The following is a 26,944-nucleotide window of genomic DNA, read 5'->3' on the forward strand; positions in this document are numbered from 1 at the left end:
GTCTAAGTCTCTTTGTAGGTGTTTAATAACTTGCTTTCTGTATCTGGGTGCTCCTGCATTGGGTGGATAAATATTTAGGATAGTTAGCTCTTCTTGTTGCATTGATCCTTTTACCATTATATATGCCCTTCTTTGTGTCTTTTGATCTTTGTTGGTTTAAAGTCCATTTTATCAGTGACTAGGATTGCTACCCTTGGTTTTTTTTTTGCTCTCCATTTGCTTGGTAAATCTGCTTTCATCCCTTTATTTTGAGTCTATGTCAGTCTTTGCATGTGAGACGGGTCTCCTGAATACAGCACACTGATGGGTCTTGACTTTTTATCCAGTTTGCCAGTCTGTGTCTTTTGATTGGGGCATTTAGGCCATTTACATCCAATGTTAATATTGTTATGTTTGAATTTGATCCTGCCATTTTGTTACTGGCTGGTGTTTTGCCCATTAACTGACATGGCTCCTTCATTGTGTCATTATTCTTTACCATTCTGTATGTTTTCGCAGTGGCTGGTCCTGGTTGTTCCTTTCCCTGTTTAGCACTTCCTTCAGTAGCTCCTATAAGTCAGGTCTTATAGTGATGAAATCTCTCAGCAATTGCTTGTCTGTAAAGGATTTTATTTCTCCTTCCCTTATGAAGCTTAGTTTGGCTGGATGTGAAATTCTGGGTCGAAAGTTCTTTCCTGTAAGGATGTTGAACATTGGCCCCCACTCCCTTCTAGCTTGCAGGGTTTCTGCCAAGAGGTCCACTGTGAGTCTGATGGTCTTTCATTTGCGGGTGACTCGACCTTTCTTTCTGGCTGCCCTTAGGATTTTTTCCTTCATTTCAACCCTGGTGAATCTGACAATTATGTGCGTTGGGGTTGCTCTTCTTGAGGAATATCTTTATGGTGTTCTCTGTATTTCCTGGATTTGAATGTTGGCCTGCCTTGCTAGGTTGGGAATGTTCTCTTGGATAATATCTTGAAGAGTGCTTTCCAACTTGGATTCATTCTCCCTGTCATATTCAGGTATGCCGATCAAGTGTAGATTAGGTTTTTTCACATAATCCCATAGTTCTTGGAGGCTTTGTTCATATTTTTTCCCACTCTTTTTCCTCTAATCTTGCCTTCTCATTTTATTTCACTGATTTGATCTTCTATCTCTGATATCCTTTCTCCTGCTTGATCAATTCGGCTGTTGAAACTTGTGTATGCCTCACAAAGTTCTTGTGCTGTGTTTTTCAGCTCCATCAAGTCATTTATGTTCTTCTCTAAGCTGGTTATTCTAATTAGCATTTTGTCTAACCTTTTTTCAAGGTTCTTAGTTTCTTTGTATTGGGTTAGAACATGGTCTTTTAACTCAGAGAAGGTTGTTATTACCCACCTTCTGAAGCCTGCTTCTGCCAATTTGTCAAACTCATTTATTTTCTGTCTTGTTTTTTTTCCCCTTGATGGTGAGGAGTTGTGATCCCTCGGAGGAGAAGAGGTGTTCTGTTCTTTGATGGTTTCATCCTTTTTGTGGTGTTTTTTTTCTGTTGACGTTGGAGCTGTATCTTTTTTGGCCTGTAGAGGGCGCTGCCGGGCTCTCTCGGGTTCAGTCAGGTTGTTGGGTGGGCGGTCCTTCCCTGGAGTTTGTTTGCAGGTGAGATTGGCCCCGCCTTCCCGATGGCATCTCTCCTTCCCCAGCAGGATCTTCCTGTTTGGGGTCAAGCTGGTGTATTTGCTGCCAAGCTCTCTAGGGAGGGTTTCAGTTTGAGTTCTGTGGAGGTGGGGGTGGGGCCTGCCAGGCCTTAGGGTCTGTTTCCCTGCTTTCAACTCTGCCTCCCTCTGTGGGAGGCTCTGTCCCGCTGGCCTTAGTCCAAACTCCCGCCCAGGTCCCTGCCACAGCTTGCCGCCTCCGGAGGTAGCCGCTGGGACTACCCACAGCGCCCCACCATCTGCTCTAGTGGACCGTGGGGTGCAGGAGGAATGAGGTAAGCACAGGATCCCAAACGGAGCACTGAGGGGGTGAAGTCCCCCAACCCTCCTAGCTGGCTGCACGTTTCAGGTGGGGATGTACCCACCTCTGTCTTATTTGCCCCCCTGGACGGCTCTCGCCCTGCGGCTCCTTCGCTGGGCCTTATTTCAGAGCCCCTATCAGTCTCATGGAAATGAACCTGGCACCTCGTTTGGAATGGTGAAGTCCACTAGCCCTCTGTGTCTCATTCGCTGGGAGCTGCATTCCGGTGCTGGCTTCTCGTCCATCTTGGCGCCCCCCGCCCCCCTCGGAATTTCTTTACTGCCCTGTCCCTACCTACCTGCAGAGCGAGCCTTACCTGTCTGTTCCTAATCTTCTGCATGTTGGGATTCGTGGTGGTGACGGTGGTTGCAGCAACGCGAAAGGCATTAGCAGCGTGTCCTGCCCAGACGATTCCCGCAGGGTGAACATGGCTAGGCTTCCATGTGTTTAAGTCTCGTTCTCAGGCCATTCTGTTCAACCTATAAACTACCCGGGATCATCTCAAGAAATGACTTTTCTATTTAAGTTCACCACTGTAGTCAGAGTCTGGCCAAGAGATGGTACACACACAAGTTATTTCAACATTTTTGTAACCTCTGTAGGTGAGGTTAAAAATACCTCACGTACAGAGATGCTGGTCATTGCAGCTGGTTTGGAGCCTACAGCATCTACTTTCTAATAAGCATCCAGGTGATTCTGAAGTTGGTAGCCCAATTCTTTTACATTAAGAATTTAATATAAAAAGTGTTAACTAGGTAAAAATGTGTTCATTATAAAGTTATAACAGGGTAAAAAGAACTCTAAGGTCTCATCCTGGTAGCAACTGCAGCTTCTACTCCAGAGTTAAAGAAACAGTGCGAAAGGGGAACAAGTAGGATCTTAGAGGTGGGGCACCTGGAGCTAAAACTCAGCCTTTCAATGAGGGGGACTCTGCTCCACTGGTTCCTGTGAGTATGAGATGGGCGGTATGAGGTCGGGTCTACAAGGGCTGGATAAACTGCAGACTGCAATCCGCGTTCAAATGCTTCTGCAGAAAGGAAGTGCTGCTGCCAGGGTGAAGAAGCGTTGCTAGTGTGACACTCACAGGAGCAGATAGGAGGAAACTCATCCTCTCCTCAACCTCCAGCCTTGCAGACTCTGTTTTGCTCCCCTTATTGCCAAAAGCCAACCTGGGTCCAGCTGGCAAAGCAAAATGCAGTTGTAGCTGTCCCGACATTACAAAGCTGAGCATAGAAGGAAGGGGTTGGAGCTGAGACATCAATGGCTTAATGATGGGCACAGCCAGAGTAGGCCACTATTGCTCACTCTTTTGGGTGCTTTTATTCCGCTATTCTCCTCTGAATACCTTGTAATTTGTTCTTAATTTCTGAGATGATTTTATCTTTTCTTTCACTGTGTTTTTCTGAGTTAAATGAATTGTTTTACATATTTTATTTAATTAATTTATTTTTTATTGCATTTTAGGTTTTGGGGTACATATGCAGAACATGCAAGATAGTTGCATAGGTACACACGTGGCAGTGTGATTTGCTGTCTCCCTTCCCTTCACCCACATCTGGCATTTCTCCCCATGCTATCCCTCCCCAGCTCCCCCCGCACTGTCCCTCCCCTATTCCCCCCAATAGACCCCAGTGTGTAGTGCTCCCCTCCCTGTGTCCATGTGTTCTCATTGTTCATCACCCGCCTATGAGTGAGAACATGCAGTATTTCATTTTCTGTTCTTGTGTCAGTTTGCTGAGAATGATGTTCTCCAGATTGATCCATGTCCCTACAAAGAACACGGACTCATCGTTTTTGATTGCTGCATAATATTCCATGGTGTATATATGTGCCACATTTTCCCAGTCCAGTCTATCATCGATGGGCATTTGGGTTGGTTCCAGGTCTTTGCTATTGTAAACATTGCTGCAATGAACATTCATGTGCATGTGTCCTTATAGTAGAACAATTTATAGTCCTTTGGATATATACCCAGTAATGGGATTGCTGGGTCAGATGGAATTCTTATTTCTAGGTCCTTGAGGAATCGCCACACTGTCTTCCACAATGGTTGAACTAATTTACACTCCCACCAGCAGTGTAAAAGTGGTCCTATTTCTCCACATCCTCTCCAGCATCTGTTGTCTCCAGATTTTTTAATGATTGCCATTCTAACTGGAGTGAGATGTTATCTCAATATAGTTTTGATTTGCATCTCTCTAATGACCAGTGATGATGAGCATTTTTTCATGTTTGTTGGCCTCATGTATGTCTTCTTTTGTAAAGTGTCTGTTCATATCCTTTGCCCATTTTTGAATGGGCTTGTTTGTTTTTTTCCCTGTAAATCTGTTTGAGTTCTTTGTAAATTCTGGATATCAGCCCTTTGTCAGATGGGTAAACTGCAAAAATTTTTTCCCATTCTGTTGGTTGCCGATTCACTCTAGTGACTGTTTCTTTTGCCATGCAGAAGCTGTGGAGTTTGATTAGGTCCCATTTGTTTATTTTGGCTTTTGTTTCCAATGCTTTTGGTGTTTTGGTCATGAAGTCCTTGCCTACTCCTATGTCCTGAATGGTTTTGCCTAGATTTTCTTCTAGGGTTTTTATGGTTCCAGGTCTTATGTTTAAGTCTTTAATCCATCTGGAGTTAATTTTAGTGTAAGGTGACAGGAAAGTGTCCAGTTTCTGCTTTCTGCACATGGCTAGCCAGTTTTCCCAACACCATTTATTAAACAGGGAATCCTTTCCCCATTGCTTGTTTTTGTCAGGTTTATCAAAGATTGTATGGTTGTAGATATGTTGTGTGGCCTCTGATGCCTCTGTTCTGTTCCATTGGTCTATATCTCTGTTTTGGTACCAGTACCATGCTGTTTTGATTACTGTAGCCTTGTAGTATAATTTGAAGTCCGGTAGTGTGATGCCTCCTGCTGTGTTCTTTTTGCTTAGAATTGACTTGGCTATGTGGGCTCTCTTATGGTTCCATATGAAGTTTAAGGTGGTTTTTTCCAGTTCTGTGAAGAAGGTAGCTTGATGGGGATTGTGTTGAGTCTGTAAATTACTTTGGGCAATATGGCCATTTTCATAATATTGATTCTTCCTAACCATGAACATGGAATGTTTCTCCATCTGTTTGTGTCCTCTCTTATTTCGTTGAGCAGTGGTTTGTAGTTCTCCTTGAAGAGGTCCCTTACGTTCCTTGTTAGTTGTAGTCCTAGGTATTTTATTCTCTTTGTAGCAATTGTGAATGGCAGTTCATTCTTGATTTGGCTCTCTTTAAGTCTGTTATTGGTGTAGAGGAATGCTTGTGATTTTTGCACATTGATTTTATATCCTGAGACTTTGCTGAAGTTGCTTACCAGTTTCAGGAGTTTTTGGGCTGAGATGATGGGGTCTTCTAGATATGCTATCATGTCGTCTGCAAATAGAGACAATTTGGCTTCCACCTTTCCTATTTGAATACCCTTTATTTCTTTTTCTTGCCTGATTGCTCTGGCTAGAACTTCCAGTACTATATTGAATAGGAGTGGTGAGAGATGGCATCCTTGTCTAGTGCCAGATTTCAAAGGGAATGCTTCCAGTTTTTGCCCATTCAGTATGATATTGGCTGTTGGTTTGTCATAAATAGCTTTTATTATTTTGAGATACTTTCCATCAATACTGAGTTTATTGAGGGTTTTTAGCATAAAGGGCTGTTGAATTTTGTCAAATGCCTTCTCTGCATCAATTGAGATAATCATGTGGTTTTTGTTTTTGGTTCTGTTTATGTGGTGAATTACATTTATAGACTTGCGTATGTTGAACCAGCCTTGCATCCCCAGGATGAATCCTACTTGATCATGGTGTTTAAGCTTTTGATGTGCTGTTGCAATCGGCTTGCCAGCATTTTATTGAAGATTTTTGCATCTATGTTTATCATGGATATTGGCCTGAAGTTTTCTTTTCTTGTTGAGTCTCTGCCAGGTTTTGGTATCAGGATGATGTTGGTCTCATAAAATGATTTGGGAAAGATTCCCTCTTTTTGGATTATTTGGGATAGTTTCAGAAGGAATGGTAATAGTTCCTCTTTGTGTGTCTGGTAGAATTCCGCTGTGAACCCATCTGAACCTGGGCTTTTTTTGTGTGGTAGGCTCTTAATTGCTACCTCAACTTCAGACCTTGTTATTGGTCTATTCATAGTTTCGGCTTCCTCCTGGTTTAGGCTTGGGAGGACACAGGAGTCCAGGAATTTATCCATTTCTTCCATGTTTACTAGTTTATGTGCATAGAGTTGTTTGTAATATTCTCTGATGATGGTTTGAATTTCTGTGAAATCTGTGGTGATTTCCCCTATCGTTTTTTATTGAATCTATTTGTTATTCTCTCTTTTCTTTTTTATCAATCTGGCTAGTGGTCTATTTTGTTGATCTTTTAAAAAAAATAAATTCAGCTTTTGGATTTATTGATTTTTTGAAGAGTTTTTCGTGTCTCTATATCCTTCAGTTCTGTTCTGATCTTAGTTATTTCTTGTCTTCTGCTAGGTTTTGAGTTTTTTTGATCTTGCTCCTCTAGCTCTTTCAATTTTGATGATAGGGTGTCGATTTTGGATCTCTCCACTCTTCTCATGTGGGCACTTATTGCTACATATTTTCCTCTAGAGACTGCTTTCAGTGTGTCCCAGAGATTCTGGTATGTTTTGTCTTCATTCTCGTTGGTTTTGAACAACTTCTTTATTTCTGCCTTCATTTCATTGTTTATCCAGTCAACATTCAAGAGCCCGTTGTTCAGTTTCCATGAAGCTGTGCAGTTCTGAGTTAGTTTCTGCATTCTGAGTTCTAATTTGATTGCACTATGGTCTGAGAGACTGTTTGTTATGATTTCAGTTGTTTTGCATTTGCTGAGGAGTGCTTTACTTCCAATTATGTGGTCAATTTTAGAGTAGGTGTGATGTGGTGCTGAGAAGAATGTGTATTCTGTGGATTTGGGGTGGAGAGTTCTGTAAATGTCTATCAGGTTTGCTTGTTCCAGGTCTGAGTTCGAGTCCTGGATATCCTTGTTAATTTTCTGTCTGGTTGATCTGTCTAATATTGACAGTGGAGTGTTAAAGTCTCCCACTATTATTATGTGGGAGTGTAAGTCTCTTTGTAAGTCATTAAGAACTTGCCTTATATATCTGGGTGCTCCTGTATTGGGTCCATATATATTTAGGATCATTAGCTCTTCTTGTTGTATCGATCCTTTTACCATTATGTAATGTCCTTCTCTGTCTCTTTTGATCTTTGTTGCTTTAAAGTCTATTTTATCAGAGACGAGAATTGCAACTCCTGCTTTTTTTTGCTCTCCATTTGCTTGGTAAATCTTCCTTCATCCCTTTATTTTGAACCTTTATGTATCCTTGCATGTGAGATGGGTTTCCTGGATACAGCACACCAATGGGTTTTGGCTTTTTATCTAATTTGCCAGTCTGTGTCTTTTGATTGGTGCATTTAGCCCAGTTACATTTAGGGTTAATATTGTTTTGTGTGAATTTGATACTGCCATTTTGATGCTACCTGGCTGTTTTGCTCATTAGTTGCTGCAGATTCTTCATTTTGTTGATGCTTTTTAGCATTTGGTATGTTTTTGGGATGGCTGGTACTGGTTGTTCCTTTCTATGTGTAGTGCCTCTTTCAGGAGCTCTTGTAAAGCAGGCCTGGTGGTGCAAAATCTCTGAGTACTTGCTTGTTCGCAAAGGATTTTATTTTTCCTTCACTTATGAAGCTCAGTTTGGCTGGATATGAAATTCTGGGTTGAAAGTTCTTTTCTTTAAGGATGTTGAATATTGGCCCCCACTCTCTTCTGGCTTGTAGGGTTTCTGCCGAGAGATCTGCTGTGAGTCTGATGGGCTTCCCTTTGTGGGTGACCCAACCTTTCTCTCTGGCTGCCCTTAGCATTTTCTCCTGCATTTCAACCCTGGTGAATCTGACAATTATGTGCCTTGGGGTTGCTCTTCTTGTGGAATATCTTTGTGGTGTTCTCTGTATTTCCTGGACTTGACTATTGGCCTGCCTTGCTAGATTGGGGAAATTTTCCTAGATAATATCCTGGAGAGTATTTTCCAGCTTGGATTCATTCTCTTTGTCACATTCAGGTACACCTATCAAATGTAGATTAGGTCTCTTCACATAGTCCCACATTTCTTGGAGACTTTGTTCATTCCTTTTTGCGCTTTTTTTCTCCAATCTTGCCTTCTCGTTTTATTTCATTGAGTTGTTCTTCGACCTCTGATATCCTTTCTTCTGCTTGGTCAATTCGGCTGTTGAGACTTGTGCATGCTTCACGGAGTTCTCGTGTTGTGTTTTTCAGCTCCATCAATTCACTCATATTCCTCTCTAAGTTGTCCATTCTTGTTATCATTTCCTCAAATCTTTTTTCAAGGTTCTTAGTTTCTTTGTATTGAGTTAGAACGTGTTCTTTTAGCTCATGAAGTTTCTCATTACCCACCTTCTGAAGTCTGATTCTGTCATTTCATCACACTCATTCTCCGTCCAGCTTTGTTCCCTTGCTGGTGAGGGGTTGTGGTCCCTTGTAGGAGGTGAGGTGTTCCGGTTTCGGGTGTTTTCCTCTTTTTTGCGCTGGTTTCTTCCAATCTTTGTGGATTTATCCACCTGTCGTCTAAGTAATTGCTGACTTTTCGATTGGGTCTCTGAGTGGATGTCCAGATTGTTGATGATGAAGTATTTCTGTTTCTTAGTTTTCATTCTAACCATCTGGCCCCTCTGTTGTAGGACTGCTGAGGTCCACTCCAGGGCCTGCTTGTCTGGGGAACACCTGTAGCAGCTGCGGAAGAGTGAGGGTTGCTACCAGTTTCTTCTTCTGCTATCTTTGTCCCAGAATGATGCCCTCCAAATGTCAGTCTGATCAATCCTCCGTGAGATGACTCTTTGGATATATGGGGGTCAGGGAGCTGCTTGAGGAGACAGTCTGTACTTTATAGGAGCTCAAGTGCTGAGCTGTGAGTTCCGTTTTTCATTCAGGGCTGCTAGGCAGGTACGTTTAAGTCTGCTGCAGCAGAACTCCTAAAGTCCTTTTTTTTTTTCCTCAGGTGCTCTGTCCCAGGGAGTTAGGGCTTTATTTATGAGTATCCATTGCACTGTCCTGCCCAACAAGGAGGCAGTCTAGTCACTGCCTGCCTGCAGAGGTTATGCTGAGCTGCTCTGGGCTCTGCCCTGCTGCCGTGGGCTCTGCCCTGCTGCTGTGTGTAATTCCCTGTAGTCCTGTTTATATGGGTGTGGTTAGAACTGCCGTGGTGATGGTGGCCCGCCTCTGTAATGGCGGACTCTCTCTGTTATGGTGGGTTGCCTCAGCAATGGCAGGCTCCGTCAGCAATGGCAGAGTGCCTCTGCATGGGTGGAGTGCCTCAGTAATGGCGGACACCCCTCCCCCACCGAGCTGCACCGTCCTGGGTTCAGCTGTGCTTGCTGTGAAACTCTCAACCCTAAAGGTTTCCAATTGCTGTTTTGTTTGTTTTTGTGGGGGTGGGAATCGCTGAGCCTGATCACCTGGCTCCCTGCCTCAGCGCCCTTTTTTTTTTTAAGTTGAATGGTTGACTCTCTCCCAGGTATTCCAGTCGCCTGCTGAAAGGGCACTGGGATCTGTGTGATTTCCTGTGTGGCAACTCACTGCACCGGCTGAAACAACGTCGCTTCCCGGAATCTCCTGGCCTGGCTTGCTGTTTAGGTCCCATTTAATCAGATGAATGTGCTAATCTGCCTTCCCAAATCTCAAATTGCCGGTTTAACAGGGCAACCAGACCAGTATATTTTGTACGGAGTGCCACTGTGCTGCGGCGCCGGCTGAAACAGCTGTGCTGGTGGCCCGTGGGGCTCCTACACCGGGGACTCTCCTGGTCTGTGGGCAATAAAGATCTGTCTGGAAATGCGGCATCCACTCACCCTCTGTGCTTTCACTGGGAGCTGCAATCCTGAGTTGCTCCTATAGTGCCATCTTCTCCTCAGTCCAAGCAATTCTTCCTTAAACAGACAGAGGCAAATGTGTAGTAGCTTACTTGGTCTCATTAATGCCTCCTCCGGCGTGGGATGCAAAGTGGCACCATTTTATTTTTATTTTATTTTATTTTTTTATAGAGACGGGGTTTCACCATGTTGGCCAGGATGGTGTTAATCTCTTGACCTCGTGATCCTCCAGCCTTGGCCTCCCAAAGTACTGGGATTACAGGCATGAGCCACCATGCCTGGCCTACATATCTTTTTGTTTTGGAGACAGAGTCTCATTTTGTCATCCTCCAGGCTGGACCATGGGGATGCCATCTTGGCTCACTGCGGCCTTGACCTCCTGAGTTCAAGCAATTCTCCTGCCTCAGCCCCCCCAAGTAGCTGTGACTATAGGTCCGTGCCATCACGCCTGGCTAATTTTTGTATTTTTAGTAGAAATGGGGTTTCACCATGTTGGCCAGGCTGGTCTTGAACTCTTGACCTCAGGTGATCCACCCACCTTGGACTCCCAAAGAGCTGAGAATACAGGCATGAGCCATAGTGCTTGGCCTCTATTAGGAGTTTCTTATTCATGGTATTTTTTTATATTTGTGTATATACACTGCTGCTAGTTTAATTATACTTAATTCATGTTGAAGCATGTGCTACAGTTTTTCTCTGCTTTTTTGGGGAACTATTTTTATTGGTGGAAAAATTTGGATTCTTCCTGTTTTCTTCTTGTAGGAACTTGCTATGGAGGTTGCCTGCCTTTTTCTGTTAAGTTTAAAGTGTCTTGGATTTAAAAAAAAATTTTAATAGGTTTTGGGGGAACAGGTGGTGTTTGGTTACATGAATAAGTTCTTTAGTGGTGATTTCTGAGATTTTGGTGCACCCATTACCCAGGGTACACTGTACCCAAAGTGCAGTCTTTTTTTCCTTGTGCCCTCCCATCCTTTCCCCCAAGTCCCCAAAATCCATTGTATCATAAGCCTTTGCATCCTCATAGCTTAGCTTCCACTTATTAGTGAGAACATTTGATGTTTGGTTTTCCATTCCCGAGTTAGTTCACTTAGAATAATGATCCCTAGGCTGGGCATGGTGGCTCATGCCTATAATCCCAGCACTTTGGGAGGCTGGGGTGGGCAGATCACTTGAGGTCAGCAGTTTGAGACCAGCCTGGTCAACACGGTAAAACACCCTCTCTACTAAAAATACAAAAATCAGCTGGGTGGAGTGGCGGGTGCCTGTAATTCCAGCTATTTGGGAGGTTGAGGGAGGAGAATTGCTTGAATCTGGGAGGTTGATGTTGCAGTGAGCTGAGATCACACCACTGCACTTCAGTCTGGGCAACAGAGAGAAACTCCATCTCAAAAAATAAAAATAAAAAAATGATGGTTCTTAATTCCATCCAAGTTGCTGCAAATGCCATTATTTCATTCTTTTTTTTATGGCTGAGTAGTATTCCATTGGATATATATATCTCAATTTCTTTATCAAATCATTGATTGATGGACATTGGGCTGGTTCCATATTTTTGCAATTTTGAATTGTGCTGCTATAAACATGTGTGTGCAAGTATCTTTTTCGTGTAGTGAGTGACTTCTTTTCCTCTGGGTAGATACACAGTAGTGGGATTGCTGGATTAAATGGTAGTTCCATAAATTGTCTTGGAGTTTTCTTAATCAGCCCATTAACACATGTGTCTATGGAGTGAGTGAGGGATTAGAATGACTCATGAGGTTTCTTAGTTTAAGAATACTCTCTCCTCTTGGTAGGATGAAGTACAGGTTCTTTAACAAATGACTTATTTTCTGGTGCCTGGGAAGGTTTCCAGTTTTATGACTTCTTTGTTTCTGTGGATCTATAATTTCCATGGCTTAACTTTGTCTTTTCTCTTCAATAGATGCCTCCTCTTCCAAATTGCTTTCTCACTCAGAAGCGGTGCCTTCCTAATGCTGCCTCCAGGATCCTGCACACTCTCCAGTACCTTTCTTCCTTTTGATTCTTTCTTTCTTTTTTTTTTTTTTTGAGATAGAGTCTTGCTCTGTTGCCCAGGCTGGAGTGTAGTGGCATGATCTTGGCTCATTGCAGCCTCTGCTTCCCAAGCTCAAATGATTTCCAGCCAATTTTTGTATTTTTAGTAGGGGAGGGGTTTTACTATGTTGGCCAGGCTGGTCTCAAACTCCTGGCCTCCCAAAGTGCTGGGATTATAGGCATGAGCCACTGAGCCTGGTCTCCTTTTGAATCTTTAGTAGCCAGATCAGCCTGATCTCAGCTCCTCTGAAATTTCCCCCATCCTGAGTGGGACCCTTTCATTCTGGTTGTGATGTTTTATCTGTATTCTGCCACCGCTAGGCTCCTGGCTTCCTTCTCCTCATTTCTCTATGTTCTGCTCTAATTCTGCTCTAGTGTGGGCTCTGGGGCTGGGCCTGCTGGTTTGGTCTGTTTATTTCCTCTCTTGCGTGTGAATTGACATTTGTAACGTTCTCTTTGTGATGATGTCGACATGCCTTTTTGTATGGTTTCATTTGCTTTTCTTATTGATCTTTATGCCTTTTGGAGAATAAATGGAGAATTTCAGGTTAGGAAGTAGCCATTATCCTACAGGAATATGGAAAGGATGACTCTTTTAAAAATATATTACTTTTCTAACTGTAGCTGGTATATAGACATGTAATTGAGTTCACATACTTATTTTGTATTCAACAGCCTTGCTAAACATTAAAATTAATACAACAGTTTGTTTTTAGATTATATTTGTATTTTTTTAAGGCAGATAATTACATCATCTGTGGATAAAGGCAGTTTCGTTTTTTCTTTTCCAATTCCTATAAATCTTGTTTCTTTTTCTTGCTTTACTGCCCTCGCCAGGAATTTTGGTACAAATGTGAACAGAAGTGTTGATAGCAGGAATCCTTGATTTTTCCTTTTTATTTTTTGAGACAGAGTCTTGCTCTGTTGCCCAGGCTGAAGTGCAGTGGCATGATCTTGGCTCACTATAGCATCTACCTCCTGGGTTCAAGCAATTCTCATGTCTCAGCCTCCTGAGTAGCTGGGATTACAGAGATGCACCACCACGCCTGGCTAGTTTTTGTGTTTTTAGGAGAGATGGGGTTTCACTACGTTGGCTAGGCTGGTCTCAAACTCCTGGCCTCAAGTGATTCGCCCTCATTGGCCTCCCGAAGTGCTGCGTTTACAGGTCTGAGCCACCGCATCCCTGCCTTGACTTCTCATTATCCATCTTAGAGATAATGCCTTCAACATTTTGGTATGAAATATAATAGTTGCCGTAGATACCCTTTATCAAATTAAGACAGTTCTCTTATTTTCACGTGTAAAAATAGAATTTAATGGTGAATGAATATTGAATTTTATGAAGATTTTTCTGTAAAAACTGAGAAAAGTCATATAATTTAAATCTCAATCAGATAAACTGACAAAGAGATTTGTAGAGATTTTCCAATGCTAAACCACTCTAGCATTTCAGAGATAAACTCCATTTGGGCCGGGTGCTGTGGTTCACGCCTGTAATCCCAGTGCTTTGGCAGTCTGAGGCAGGAGATCACTTGAGGCCAGGAGTTTGAGACCAGTTTGGGCAACATAGTGAGACTCTGTTGCTACAAAAAACAAAAAAATCGCCTGTAATCCCGACACTTTGGGAGGCTGAGGCAGATGGATCACCTAAGATCAGGAGTTCAAAACCAGCCTGACCAATATGGTGAAACTGTCTCTCTAAAAAATATAAAAATTAGCTGGGCATGATGGTGTGTGCTTGAAGTCCCAGCTACTCAGGAGGCTGAGACAGGAGAATCGCTTGAACTGGGAGGCAGAGGTTGCAGTGAGCTGAGATCGTACCACTGCCTGGGGTGACAGAGTGAGACTATGTCTCAAAAAAAAAAAAAAAAAATCAGCTGAGCATGGGAGTGTGTGCCTGTAGTTGTAGCTGCTCAGGAGGCTGAGGTGGAAGAATTATTTGAGCCCAGGAGTTCGAGATTATAGTGAGCTATGATTGCAATACTGTACTCTAGCCTGGGCAACAGAGTGAGACCCCCTCTCTCTCTCTCTCTCTCTTTTTTTAACTGATCACATTAAAGATTTCAGTGCTAGAGACCCTGTCTCTAAAACAAAACAAAACAAGAACCCCACGGAAACAAAAAATATGTTCTCTAACTATATTGCAATAAAAACTACTAACAAATAATAAATGGGTTGCTTAGAAAGGTCCACCTGAGGTGGCTCATTCCTATAGTCCCAGCACTTTGGGAGGCTGAGGTGGGTGGACTGCTTGAGTCCAGGAGTTCAAGACCAGCATGAGCAAGAGGTTGACACCCTGTCGCTACAAAAAATACAAAAATTTAGACGGGCGTGGTGGTGCAGGCCTGAAGTCCCAGCTACTTAGGAGGCTGAGGTGGGAGGATGGCTTGAGCTTGGGAGAGGAAAGCTGCAGTGAGCAGAGATTGTGCCACTGCACTTCAGTCTGGGCGACAGAGTGAGACTGTCTCAAAAAAGTTAAAAAATGTTAAAAAGCCAGCCTATTTGGAAAATAACATGCTACTAAAGAATCATAAATTTTTCTGACTGCCCTTTCTGTGGATAAGAAAAGAATGAAAAAAAAATCATAAATTTTAAAAGGATTCAAAAATTATAAAAATACAAAATATGTAGAACTAGGCAATAATGAAAACATTATCTTTTAAAATTGGCAGGAAACTGCCAAAACAGTATTTAGGGAAAATTGTTTGCTCAGAATAAATTAGGCAACAAGAAAGGTTAAATCAAATGAACTTAAAAAAAAAAAATGCTCTTAAAGAAGTCAAAAAACTGGAGAAAGCATAAAAATAAAGACGAACCAAGCCAAAAGCTGGTCCTTCAAAAGACTGATAAGATAGAACTCTGGCAAAATAGATCAAGAAAACACAAAATAAGATGAATATAGGCAAAATAATGAATTAAAATGGGGAAATGAAAATAGATACATAACAGATTTTTATCTTAACAAGTACCATGAACAACAAAACATTGACAATTTGAAAATTTCACTGAGAGTAATAAATTCCCAGTATTGCCCTTATATCCTGGCCACAGGGGTCCCTGCTCTGGGCTTAATTTATTTCATTTCATTTTTAATTTTTGTTTTTTGAGACTGAGTCTTGCTCTGTTGCAAGATCCAGGCTGGAGTGCAATAGCATGATATCGGCACACTGCAGCCTCTATCTCCCAGTTTAAGTGATTCTCCTGCCTCAGCCTCCTGAGTAGCTGGGATTACAGTTACTGCCAACATCGCTAGCTATTTTTTTTGTATTTTTAGTAGAGATGGGGTTTCACCATGTTGGCCAGGCTAGTCTCGAACTCCTGACCTCAAGTGATCTAGCCACCTCAGCCTCCCAAATTGCTGGGATTACAGGCGTGAACCACTGCGCCTGGCTCTGGACCTATTTTAGAGGCTCAACTATGAACTTGCTCTAGTTCTACCCATCCCCTAACAACGAGAGGTCCCAGAGACAAGAGGATGTGCCCATTGGAGCCTGTTCTCCTACCACAAAACCACGGGGCAGTTCTAAGCAGTTCTGAGTTCTGAAATCCTCTAAGCAGTCTGAGTTCACTTCCAGGGATAGAGGAGGCTCTTCCCCACATGCAGCCTGTCCCCCCAAAGTGACCATGGGTGGCTGTTTATGGGCACGTGGATGGAGTTTGGACGTGTAAGCTGCATGTCTGTAGACACACACAGGAGATCCTTGAGGTACAGGGCGGAGCTGGAGATGGGAAGAGAGTAGAAGTGCTGTATGTCAGGGGTCAAGGGTCAGCACTTCACAGCCACCCACATTCCAGGGTGGAGAATTCTAAATTTGAACCTGGCCTTCCAGGTTGTTATAAAAGCATTTTTGTCAGCCGGGCATGGTTGGCTCATGCCTGTAATTCCGACATTTTGGGAGACTGAGGCAGGTAGATCACCTGAGGTTGGGAGTTTGAGACCAGCTTGACCAACATAGAGAAACCACGTCTCTACTAAAAATACAAAAGTAGCTGGGTGTGGTGGTGCATGCCAGCTACTTGGGAGGCTGAGGCAGGAGAATCACTTGAACCCAGGAGGCAGAGGTTGTGGTGAGCTGAGATTGCACCATTGCACTCCAGCCTGGGTAACAAGAGCAAAACTCCGTCTCAAAAAAAAAAAAAAGAGGCATTTTTGTCAAGGTAGGAGGATAGAAGATATTTAACAGTTTATTCACATGACTTTGAACTTCTAAATATTTAGACATATTGTTCAGGGGTTTCATTTGTGTTCTTGTCTCAGGTCCTGTAATGTTTGAGGTAGACCTGTTTCTTAGGATTTCAGAGTTATAGGAATTAATACTGTGATATTAGGTACTAAGCTGTGGGAGCAGTTTGCCATAATTTAGAAACTAGACCATTCTGTATCTGGCTCAGTAATTTCATTCCTGGCTGGCATAGTGGGTCACGCCTGTAATCCCAGCACTTTGGGAGGCCTAGGTGGGTGGATCATTTGAGGTCAGGAGTTCAAGACCAGCCTGGGAAACATGGTAAAACCCTATCTCTACTAAAAATACAAAAATTAGATTGGTGTGGTGGTGCATGCCTGTGCCCAGCTACTTGGGAGGCTGAGGCAGCAGAATCGCTTGAACCTGGGAGGTGGAGACTGCAGTGAGTCAAGATCATGTCATTGCACTCCAGCCTGGGCAACAAGAGTGAGACTCTGTCTCAAACTGATTAATTAATTAATAGTTAATTAATGTCATTCCTGGATATATTCTCTCTCTCTCTATGTATACATATATATATAGGGAGAGAGAGAATACATAGGGAGAGAGAGAATATAGGTTCACTTATCTGCACAGTGCCAGTTTTGCCATAAGAAGGAAGAACTTGCACCAGAATGTCGTATATTAACTTTATCACACAACACAGCATCTAGTTTAGCTGATGTTTGTTTCATAGTAAGATTTTCTTGATTAAGGAAGCAGGGCATTGATGTACTAGAAACAAACAGTTCTCAGACCATATTTTGAGTAGCACTGTCCCAGAGAAAGTTTTGCTTAAGTGCGAGAGTAGTCATGTACCAGGATGTTTCTGCTCGTGTTGTTTGTAATCTAATTGTTGGCAACTTTGGCAACAATCTGGGAGCAACCTAAGTGTCCATCAACAAAGGAATAGAAAACCAGGCTGTGGGATGCTAATAGAACGGCACACAAAACAGCAATGAAATGGAGTGGACTGCACATTTCAATACAGATGCTTTTCAAAAGCCTCATATAAGGGGTAGGGGAAGGAGAGGAGGAAGGCAGATTGCAAAATAATCTGTGTGTAATATCACTGATATAAAGCTGAAAACATGTGAAAACACACCGTGTTGTTTAAGAATACGTATATAAGTAGGTAGAGTATAAGAAATGCAAGGGAAGGGAAGGATCCACAACGAATTCAGAATAATGGTTACTTTTTGGGAAGAGATTGGGAAAGACTAGACAAGTATGCTGGGGAGTAGCATGAAGATTCTTGTTATATTATCTGATGACTTTTATCTAAAAAATATTTTTGGAGGCTGGGTGTGGTGGCTCACGCTTGTAATCCCAGAACTTTGGGAGGCTGAGGTGGGTGGATCATGAGGTCAGGAGTTCAAGACCAGCCTGGACAAGATGGTGAAACCTCATCTCTATTAAAAATACAAAAATTAGCCAGGTGCGATGGCAGGCAACTGTAATCCAGTTTCTCAGGAGACTGAGGCAGGAGAATCACTTGAACCTGGGGGGCAGGGGTTGCAGTAAGCAGAGATTGTGTCACTGTATTCTAGCTTGGGCAACAGAGTGAGACTCTGTCTCAAAAAAAAAAATATATATATATATGTATGTGTGTGTGTGTGTGTGTGTATATACATATATATATATATAGAAAATATTTTAATTATAATTTTTTGTTAAATATATATAAATATGTATATATTTTATATATGTGTGTTGCATGTATGTGTGTGCATGTGTGTGTATCTCCACACAAAATATCCATATGGATGTTGGTAGCAGTTTTATGTGTAATTGGCTCAAACTTGGAAGCATCCAAGATGTTCTCCAGTAGGTCAATGAAAAAATAAACTGTGGTACACCCAGACAATGGAATATTATTCAGCACTAAAAGGAAATGGGTTATCAAGTCATGGATAGGCCTGAAGGAAGCCTAAATGCATATTGCTAAGTGAAAGAAGCCAATCTGAAAAGGCCATGGTCTGTAGGATTCCAACTACGTGACATTCTGGAAGGGACAAAACTATGGAGACAGACAAATGATCAGTGGTTGCCAAGGAGTGGGGGGGAGGGAGGAAGGAAGGAAAAGTGAAGCACAGAGGATTTTTAAGGCAGTTGATTTAGTTTGGCTGTGTCCCCACCCAGATCTCATCTTGAACTGTACTCCCATAATTCCCAAGTGTTGTGGGAGGGACCCGGTGGGAGATAATTGAATCACGGAGGCAGTTTCCCCCATACTGTTCTCTTGGTAGTGAGTAAGTCTCATGAGATCTGAGGGTTTTATCAGGGGTTTCTGCTTTTGCGTCTTTCTTACTCTCTCTTTGTCTGCTGCCATCCATATAAGATGTGACTTGCTCCTTGCCTTCTGCCATGATTGTGAGGCTTCCCCAGCCATGTGGAACTGTGAGTCCAGTGAAACTTCTTTTCTAAATTGCCCAGTCTTGTGTATGAGCAGTGAGAATGGACTAATACAGTAGTAAATGAGACTGTAATGGTAGATGCATGACCTTATGTATTTGTCCAAACCCACTGTAATCTCAACTATGGACTTCGGGTGATAATACATCAATGTTGCTTCAACAGTTGTTAAAAATCTACCATGCTGGTGGGGGAAGTTGACAGGGAGGGAGGTTGTGCATGCATGAGGGCAAGACGTACTGTAAATCTCTATTTTCTGCTCACTTTTACTGTGGACCTAAAATAGCTCTAAAAATATAAAGTTTATTATATAAAAATATATTTTATAAGTCCACATTTCTGTGAAGACAGTTCTTTTTTTAAACTCAAACTCTGCATCAGCTGCAGAATAGAGATTATAACTGGAATGTTTAATGTTAATCTAAAATCTACTGAAAAAAATTAAATTACACAACCCGTTGTCATTTTGTAGTTACTCATTTTCTTGCCAGTATTCTCAGTAATCTGTGGTTGTGGTTAATCATTGGTCGATGCGATAAATGTAGTGGTTATGACCTGGATAAGCCACAGGACCTCTCATAATATGAAATCTAATCAGCTTTAAGGTCAAGGTAAAATAGTCAGGAATAGCATAGGTAAAAAGGAGGAAGCAGTCCAGGCATGGTGGCTCATGCCTGTGATCGCAGCACTTTGGGAGGCTGAAGCAGGAGGACACTCGAGCACAGGAGTTTGAGACCAGCTTGGGCAAAATAGCAAGACCCTGTCTTTAAATATATATTAAGAAGACAATTAGCTGGGCTCGGTGGTGTGCACCTGTAGTCTCAGCTTCTCAAGAGGCTGAAGCAGGAGGATTGATTGCTTGAGCCCAGGAGGTCAAGGCTGCAGTGAGCCATGAATGTGCCACCGCACTCCAGCTTGTCTCAAAAGATACAAAAAACAAACGAACAAACAAAACTGATCTGGTGAATATTCAGAAACAATTAAGTGAAAAGCTGGTGCTTATTGTTATGTGGTCAGGACTTTATGCTGCTTTTTATTTTGTTTTGTTTTGTTTTGGAGACAGAGTTTCACTCTGTTACCCAGGCTAGAGTGCAGTGGTACGATCTTGGCTCGCTGCAACCTCTGCCTCCCAGGTTAAAGCAATTCTCCTGCCTCAGCCTCCCAAATAGCTGGAACTACAGGCATGAGCCACCATGCCCAGCTTAGTTTTTGTATTTTTAGTAGAGATAGGGTTTCACCATATTAGCCAGGATGGCCTCATTCTCCTGACTTCGTGATCTGCCTGCCTTGGCTTCCCAAAGTGCTGGGATTACAGGCGTGAGCCACTGCGCCTGGCCAGGACTTTCTGCTTCTTAAGAGTCCCTAATGATTTCCAGGGCCAAGTATGTTGAGATGGGGGCGCTGTCTTTTTTTTTGAGAAGGAGTTTCGCTGTTGTTACCCAGGCTGGAGTGCAATGGCACGATCTCGGCTCACCGCAACCTCTGCCTCCTGGATTCAGGCAATTCTCCTGCCTCAGCCTCCCGAGTAGCTGGGATTACAGGCATGCGCCACCATGCCCAGCTAATTTTTTGTATTTTTTTTTAGTAGAGACGGGGGTTTCACCATGTTGACCAGGATGGTCTCGATCTCTTGACCTCGTGATCCACCCGCCTCGGCCTCCCAAAGTGCTGGGATTACAGGCGTGAGCTGTCTTATGGTTCATGGCTGTCTCATGTAAGCAGGAGGGGCTGGGAGTGCAGGATGTACTTGCTGTTGGGTTCCCGAGCCACAGCATTAACATAGTCATCATCCTTTTGAATAGAAGACAAATGACCTACAGCGGTACCATGCCAAACTTCACTCTCTGAGGATACACTGGACTGAAATATATTATATTGAATATATTCCCCATTTCAAATGCATTGAATTTCATCATATTTTCCCTAAACCATTTGGTTTCATATTTCCCTAAATCACTTGGTTGGACTGTAAGTTTGTCTCCCTACAAACTGTCACCCTCCTTCTGCCAAGCAAGTGAAATGATGACGGTGCTGTGTTCTGCTTGGGTGTCATCTCAGTACCCTTACTTGAAGGTGTCGTCTTTCCTCTTCTTGTATTAGGCTGTTCTTTGCATTGCTATAAATACCTAAGGCTGGGTAATTTGTAAAGAAAAGAGGTTTAATTGGTTCATGATTCTGCAGACTATACAGGAAGCATGGCACGGGCATCTGCTTGGCTTCTGGGGAGGCCTCAAGGAGCTTTCATTCATGGGGGAAGGCAAAGTAGGAGCAGGTGCATCAAACAGCGAGAGTGAGAGCAAGAAAGCAAGAGAGGGCACCACACACTTAACCGATCTCATGAGAACTCACTCACTAATGCAAGGACGGCACCGAGGGGATGGTGTAAACCATCCACGGCACATCCACCTCACGATCCAGTCGCCTCTCACCAGGTCCCACCTCCAACCCTGGGGATCACATTCCAGCATGACACCTGGCAGGGCAGATATTCAACCATGTCCCTTCTTTTCCAGCAGGCGCCTCTCTGGGCTCTGACCTTTGCCCGTCAGTCCCAGCTGGGAGTCTTTGTTCGTACAGTTCCCTCCAAACAGGCTCTTTCCCCCAACCCTGGCTTCATGCTCAGCCTTTCCTAAATGCATTAGACACCTGGTCAGAGGAAAAGCACTTTCACTTCAAATTAACATTTCAAATAAAAACTAACTTTAAAACATTTTATTATGAAGGCAATGTAGATTCTCTACTTAAAGATATTCAGGCCAGGCGCAGTGGCTCACACCTGTAATCCCAGCACTTTGGGAGGCTGAGGCGGGCAGATCACCTGAGATCAAGAGTTCCATATCAGTGTGGCCAACATGGTGAAACCCCATCTCTACTAAAAATACAAGAAATTAGGCAGGCATGGTGGCAGGTGCGTATAATCCCAACTACTTGGGAGGCTAAGGCAGGAGAGTTGCTTGAACCCAGGGTGCAGAGGTTGCAGTGAGCCTAGATTGAGCCATTGTACTCCAGCCTGGGTGACAAGAGTGAGACTCTATCTTTAAAGAAAGAAAGAATTCAGAACATTCTGAGTTTTGGAAAGATAATATGTAACCCATGGTGCCATCCTTAGACAACCACTTCGAGACTGTGCTGTATCTTCCAGTGATCTAATTAGATTTAAATCATATCAGCCAGGTGTGTTGACTCATGCCTATAATCCCAGCACTTTGAGAGGCTGAGGTGGGTGGATCACTTGAGGTCAGGTGTTCAAGATCAGCCACTCACTCATACCACTCACCTGTGGTATCCTTTAAAAGGAAGGTTTAGGTAGTGATCATCTCTTCTCACCTTCTTTTAGGCACTGCATCATTGATTATCATTCATATCCATTATTCAGAGTATCGGTAGAGAGTAATTGTATTGGTTCACATCAAAGTACTAGCCAAGGTGAAACTTTCTTCTTTTTATTCTTCTGATGCTAAATAGGCTTTCTCTGACATGAGGTATCTGCAGCTGACCTTAGCAGTAGGCAGACACGATCCTCTTGTGACCCTGCAGTTCATGCAGCTGTTCCCAGGGAAAGGTCATGAAATCCTCTTTGCCCTCAAATGACCAGCCAGAAGACACTTGGCCTGTGGCATATGTCTGTTTTGGGCACTGTGCCACAATCAGGGTGTGGGCGAATAGAGAAGCCAGGAACTGCAACATGGGAAAAAACAAATTAGGGCAGGAGAACTAGGTGGGGAAACCTGTGGTTTCTATCAAACTGAACATCCAAAGCTGGAGAGAAATATAAAGTGGGAGCTCATACTTTAACCAAAAATACAGGCCTAGCGGGAAGCAGGGGTCTAGTTAGTCAGGCAAGGCAAAGCTTGGGTCTGGAGGTTTCAAAGATCAAAGACAGGCAAAGAATTAAAGATCCAGGTCTTGGCCGGGTGCAGTGACTCATGCCTGTAATCCTAGCACTTTGGGAGGCCAAGGCAGGTGGATTACAAGGTCGGGAGTTCGAGACCAGCCTGGCCAATATGGTGAAAACTGTCTCTACTAAAAGTACAAAAATTAATAGGGTGTGGTGGTAGGTGCTTGTAATGCCAGCTACTTAGGAGCCTGAGGCAGGAGAATCACTTGAATCTGGGAGGTGGAGGTTGCAGTGAGCTGAGATTGCACCACTGCACTCCAGTTAGGAGGACAGAGAGAGAAAGAAAAAAGATCCAGGTCTTGCTGGGCATGGTGACAGCTCAGGAGGCTGAAGTGGGAGGATCGTATGAGGCCAGGAGTTCAAGATCAGCCTGGGCAACATGGCAAGACCTCGTTTCTATAAAAAATAAAACAAATTGGCCAAGCATGGTGGCACATGGCTGTAGTCCTAGCTACTCGGGAGGCTGCTGTGGGAGGATCACTTGAAGCCAGGAGGTTGACGCTGTAGTGAGCTACGATTGGGACACTGCACTCCAGCCTGGGTGACAGAGCAGGATACTATCTCTAAAACAACAACAAATCCTGGTCTTTACCACGAGAGAAGAGGCAAAAATCTAAGCAAGGCGATAGGGAACAGGTGCAAAGCTTGTGCCAAAGGGCGACCAAGTTAGAGGCTTCCTGTGGATCCATCTCCAGGGAAGACAAAAGTCTGAGAACAAGATCATTCCTTCTACCATACTTTGTAAAGACATTTAATTTTTATGCCGGAATTTTTCAAATCAACATGACTCAGGTTAAACACAAGAATACTCAGTGGAGTGTTTTGTGAGGATTCTTTTCCCTAAGACGACTCCAGGCCTCCTTTGGGGCAGTGAATTAATCTCTCTCTCTACTTAAATGTTCTTAAGCCCAGTTCCATAACAGTGTTAAAGTCAAAAACGTTGCTTGATGGTGTGAATGAATTCTCAAGAGACACTGATTGCCTAAAACAGCAGTTGATTCACCTTAGAATCATTAACTTACCTTATGTCTTCCTGTGGCCAATGACAAGTTAAATTGACCTCGACCGCCCCTAAAGTGGACCCAAACAGCGTCTGCCCTCCCACCCAGGCGAACATCACTCGGGTGCCTCACCCCGCTGGGCAAGGGGGCTTTGCATTCACATTCAGGGCCTGGAAGTCCCCAGGGACACTCTTCAAGGCTGGGGCTTTGAACTCCCACTTGCGTTTTGGCAAAGGTAATGACCTTTTCCTGGATGCTGTCAAGGAGAGCGACACTTTGCCACCAGTATCTAAAACCAAGTTGCAGGGTTCCCCAGGGTCAGCAGGAGAATTCAGAAATAGGCTGGGTGCCCCACTCCTGACCACCAGATTGGCATCACCACACATAAGGTCACAGCTAAGTAGAAAATGCCTGGAGCAAACTGGAGGTGAAAGAGTGGCCAGCTGGGGGGTGTAATAGGCAGGGCCTTACCCGATCTCATTATCTCCACCTACTCCTGTCGCCTCATATTAGAATCTTAATGCGAGTTTACAGAAAGTCAGCTGGAGCTTGTCCTCCATGTAATTCAGGTCAGCTGCGTTGCCTGCAGCTCTTAGGTACTCAAATAAACAGAAGGACTAATATTACTACCGAAAATGTAATTAAGGACATTCATTGTAAAGTAATAATGGTTACCTCACGATCACCATATGGCCAGAACTGATTAACACCTAGAAGAAATGATCTAAAACCTCTAAAATCAGAATTAATGTCTCAGGTCATAATGAGAAACACTTTGTGTGTGGGTGGGGGGAGGGAGGGAAGGAAAAAGTGGTTGGGAGTTTACTAAATCAAGAGGCACAAACAAAATATTGAAGATAAAATCCTGAAAAAACTCATTCAGATTAGACAAGTTGTGTTTTTAGTGTAGAGCCCATATCACAGCTGCAAAAAATGCGATAACATTTACACATTGGAATTGTCACTTAATTGGATGATTTTTGTCCTCCATTGTTTCTTTTAAATGATGAGGAATTGATGGAAGAGTCTCCATCGAGGCTGGCAGTTTCTCAAATCACCAGGGAAGGGCTTAGCCCATTGATTGAAAATCTTTCTATCGTAAATTGCTGTTTAAAATGCTGTTTGTTGTCAGGAGTGTCGTGGAGTGTGATTTAATCTCTTAAGATTAAAGTGGTAGAAATGTTAGCGTTTCTGGGTAGTGCCAAACAGGTTACAATTGCAGAAGAGGCCTAGAAAGATCTGGATGCATTTGGAAGACAGGGTCTCTGTAAAAGCCAGTTTGCAGGTGCACTATGGGGGTGACAGGATGCCCGAGGCCGTTCTTGATCAGTGTGTGTGCCCTAGGGCCATGTGGTGAAGCATACGGAAGCAGAATTTGGGGTATTTTCCCCCCAGAATCCCTAAGATTACTCTGTGTACTGCTGGGGAAAAGCTTAATGGGTTCAACACTACCCTTGAGGGAAGGCAAGGTGGAATCTCTTTTTCTGCAAACTTTCTTGGGTGGTAGATCATGATTCCCTGAGGCAGGATTCCCTGTCGACTGAGCTGGTGGGGCTGGAGGGGCTGGAATTCCAAGGACTTGGCCTGGAATCTTGAACCTGCAGCCACGCATTTGAATCTAGCTTTTCCTTTTTACTTCTCTGTCTTTGGCCACTAGAGAAATAGATCAACCTCATAATATTATTTCCTCGACTGCCTCTTAAAAGGCAAAACTTTAAATTAGGGACATCTCACATTTTGGTCAAGACCCGTGGACCTAGGTAAGAGTAAATCAGAGAATTCCTAGGGTGGGAGAAGTTATTCCTACACAGTGAATTCCCTGGATTTGGGCTGAGGAGTGAGACAGCAGGTCACCAAGGGGGTGAACAGAGCCCAAGCACGAAAGCCTCATTGTTTTCATAACCCAAGTTGGATTCAGGGAGTACTGGCACATCGGCAGTGAGATTTCCCCAGGTTGCAGCTCAGAAGCGGGGGCTGCTGAGATGACCCCTTAGGGAAAAGTGAAAAACTCTGCCTCTAGAACAGGAGATCTGGATTTCTCTTCCGTTGCTCCATCTGAGCTCAGGGATTCTGTGCCCCTCGCTCCCAGACAGGTTTTATACCAGATGATCGTCTAATTGCTGTGAATGGAGCCTCTTCAGCAAGTCCCCATCTGGGGACATTATCAATTTCAAACCTTGGTCAGTCACGAAGCCCCATTGGAGGACTTCATCCTGAAATTCACAAAGAAAGAAAGACAAACTGCCACGCTGTCCTGCAACTAACATGCCTGAACATGCCAGTGCTGCGACAGATGGCCCTGCTCCGTGTAAGTGACAATGCCCCCAGCAGGCCATTGATTCTGCTGGTGAAATTTAAATATCTGAACAATGACTGATGGTGCTAGGGAGAAGTGTACCTTCAATGCTCTCAACACCTGCCCCCGTCAGGGTTCAGCATAATTCAGTAGTCCTAGTAAAAATAGGCCAGTAAACAGCATTATTTATGGTGAATGTTTGGGGTTCCTAGTCATTGTGCCATGAATACTAACGGAGCTGAGGTGTAGCTAGGGATGAAGTTTCGCAGATATAGACAGAACTGAGTTGGCAGAGACCAAGACAGCTCATGGGAGGAGCTCAGAGGAAAATCAATGCTTTCTCTCTGTGAGAAACTTTTGAAAGCTTTTCCCTTTAAGAAAAGTGAAAACTGTAGTTTAATTTTAAGGAACATGATTGTTACAAAACCTGGACTCTTTCAAATTACAAAGTTTCGTTTATGAAAGAAAGACTTTGAGATTTCCCTTTAAGATAGAATGGGGAAAACCAGGATTATAGTAAGCCTTGTTTATCAGCAGTTAATAATAATGACTATGTTTCTACATGCTTTTCCCTTACTCTGAAATAGGTTTTACTTTGCTTAAATTAGTAATTAGTAAATGTTAATGCATTATTGGTTTAATAATATTTATTTATTTATATTTATTTATTTTTGAGATCGAGTCTAGCTCTGTCACCCAGGCTGAAGTGTGATGGCACGGTCTCAGCTCACTGCAACCTCAGCCTCTTGGGTCCAAGTGATTCTCCTGCCTCAGCCTCCTGAGTAGCTGGGATTACAGGCACCTGCCACCTTGCCCAGCTAATTTCTTCTATTTTTATTTGAGATGGGGTTTCACCATGTTGACCAGGATGGTCTCGAACTCTTGACCTCGTGATCCAGATCAAAAGCATGTGTAATTGATGATAAAAGGAAGTATTTCAAGTGATAATAAAAAGTTACTCTCAAGTATATCTTGGTGTTGATTTTACTTTTAATGGTTCAGCTATGAGACTCTGACTTTGTGCATATACTTAAAACAGAGCTAATATTGGAAGCGTCTAACTTCACAGTAGAGGCTCTTCACGCCCAAAGCACCTTCATGCCCAAGCCGTGATGCACTCATGCTGTTGCTCCATCCCTTTTCTGAAGGCTTAGGTTTGCAGAAGTTATCCTGAGAGTCCT

At 43.3% G+C, this 26,944-nt stretch overlaps 1 protein-coding gene and 1 long non-coding RNA gene across 2 annotated transcripts in view; one reads left to right on the forward strand and one right to left on the reverse strand.

Moving 5' to 3' along the window:
* Positions 1–24,156, reverse strand: part of C11H7orf33 (chromosome 11 C7orf33 homolog) — a 36,570-nt gene extending 12,414 nt beyond the window's left edge. The window contains 2 exon segments of the mRNA XM_078341986.1: positions 23,489–23,756; positions 24,143–24,156. Of these exon segments, the coding sequence (XP_078198112.1) occupies positions 23,489–23,756; positions 24,143–24,156 (282 nt within the window).
* A 226-nt stretch (positions 24,157–24,382) lies between these two features.
* LOC144578421 (uncharacterized) lies at positions 24,383–26,731 on the forward strand. Its single transcript, XR_013524179.1, has 2 exons — positions 24,383–25,775; positions 26,440–26,731. It is a non-coding gene; the product is annotated as an uncharacterized LOC144578421 (long non-coding RNA).
* The last annotated feature ends 213 nt before the right edge of the window (positions 26,732–26,944 follow it).

This window comes from Callithrix jacchus, chromosome 11 (assembly GCF_049354715.1).
Source record: "Callithrix jacchus isolate 240 chromosome 11, calJac240_pri, whole genome shotgun sequence".
NCBI classification, from domain to species: domain Eukaryota; kingdom Metazoa; phylum Chordata; class Mammalia; order Primates; family Cebidae; genus Callithrix; species Callithrix jacchus.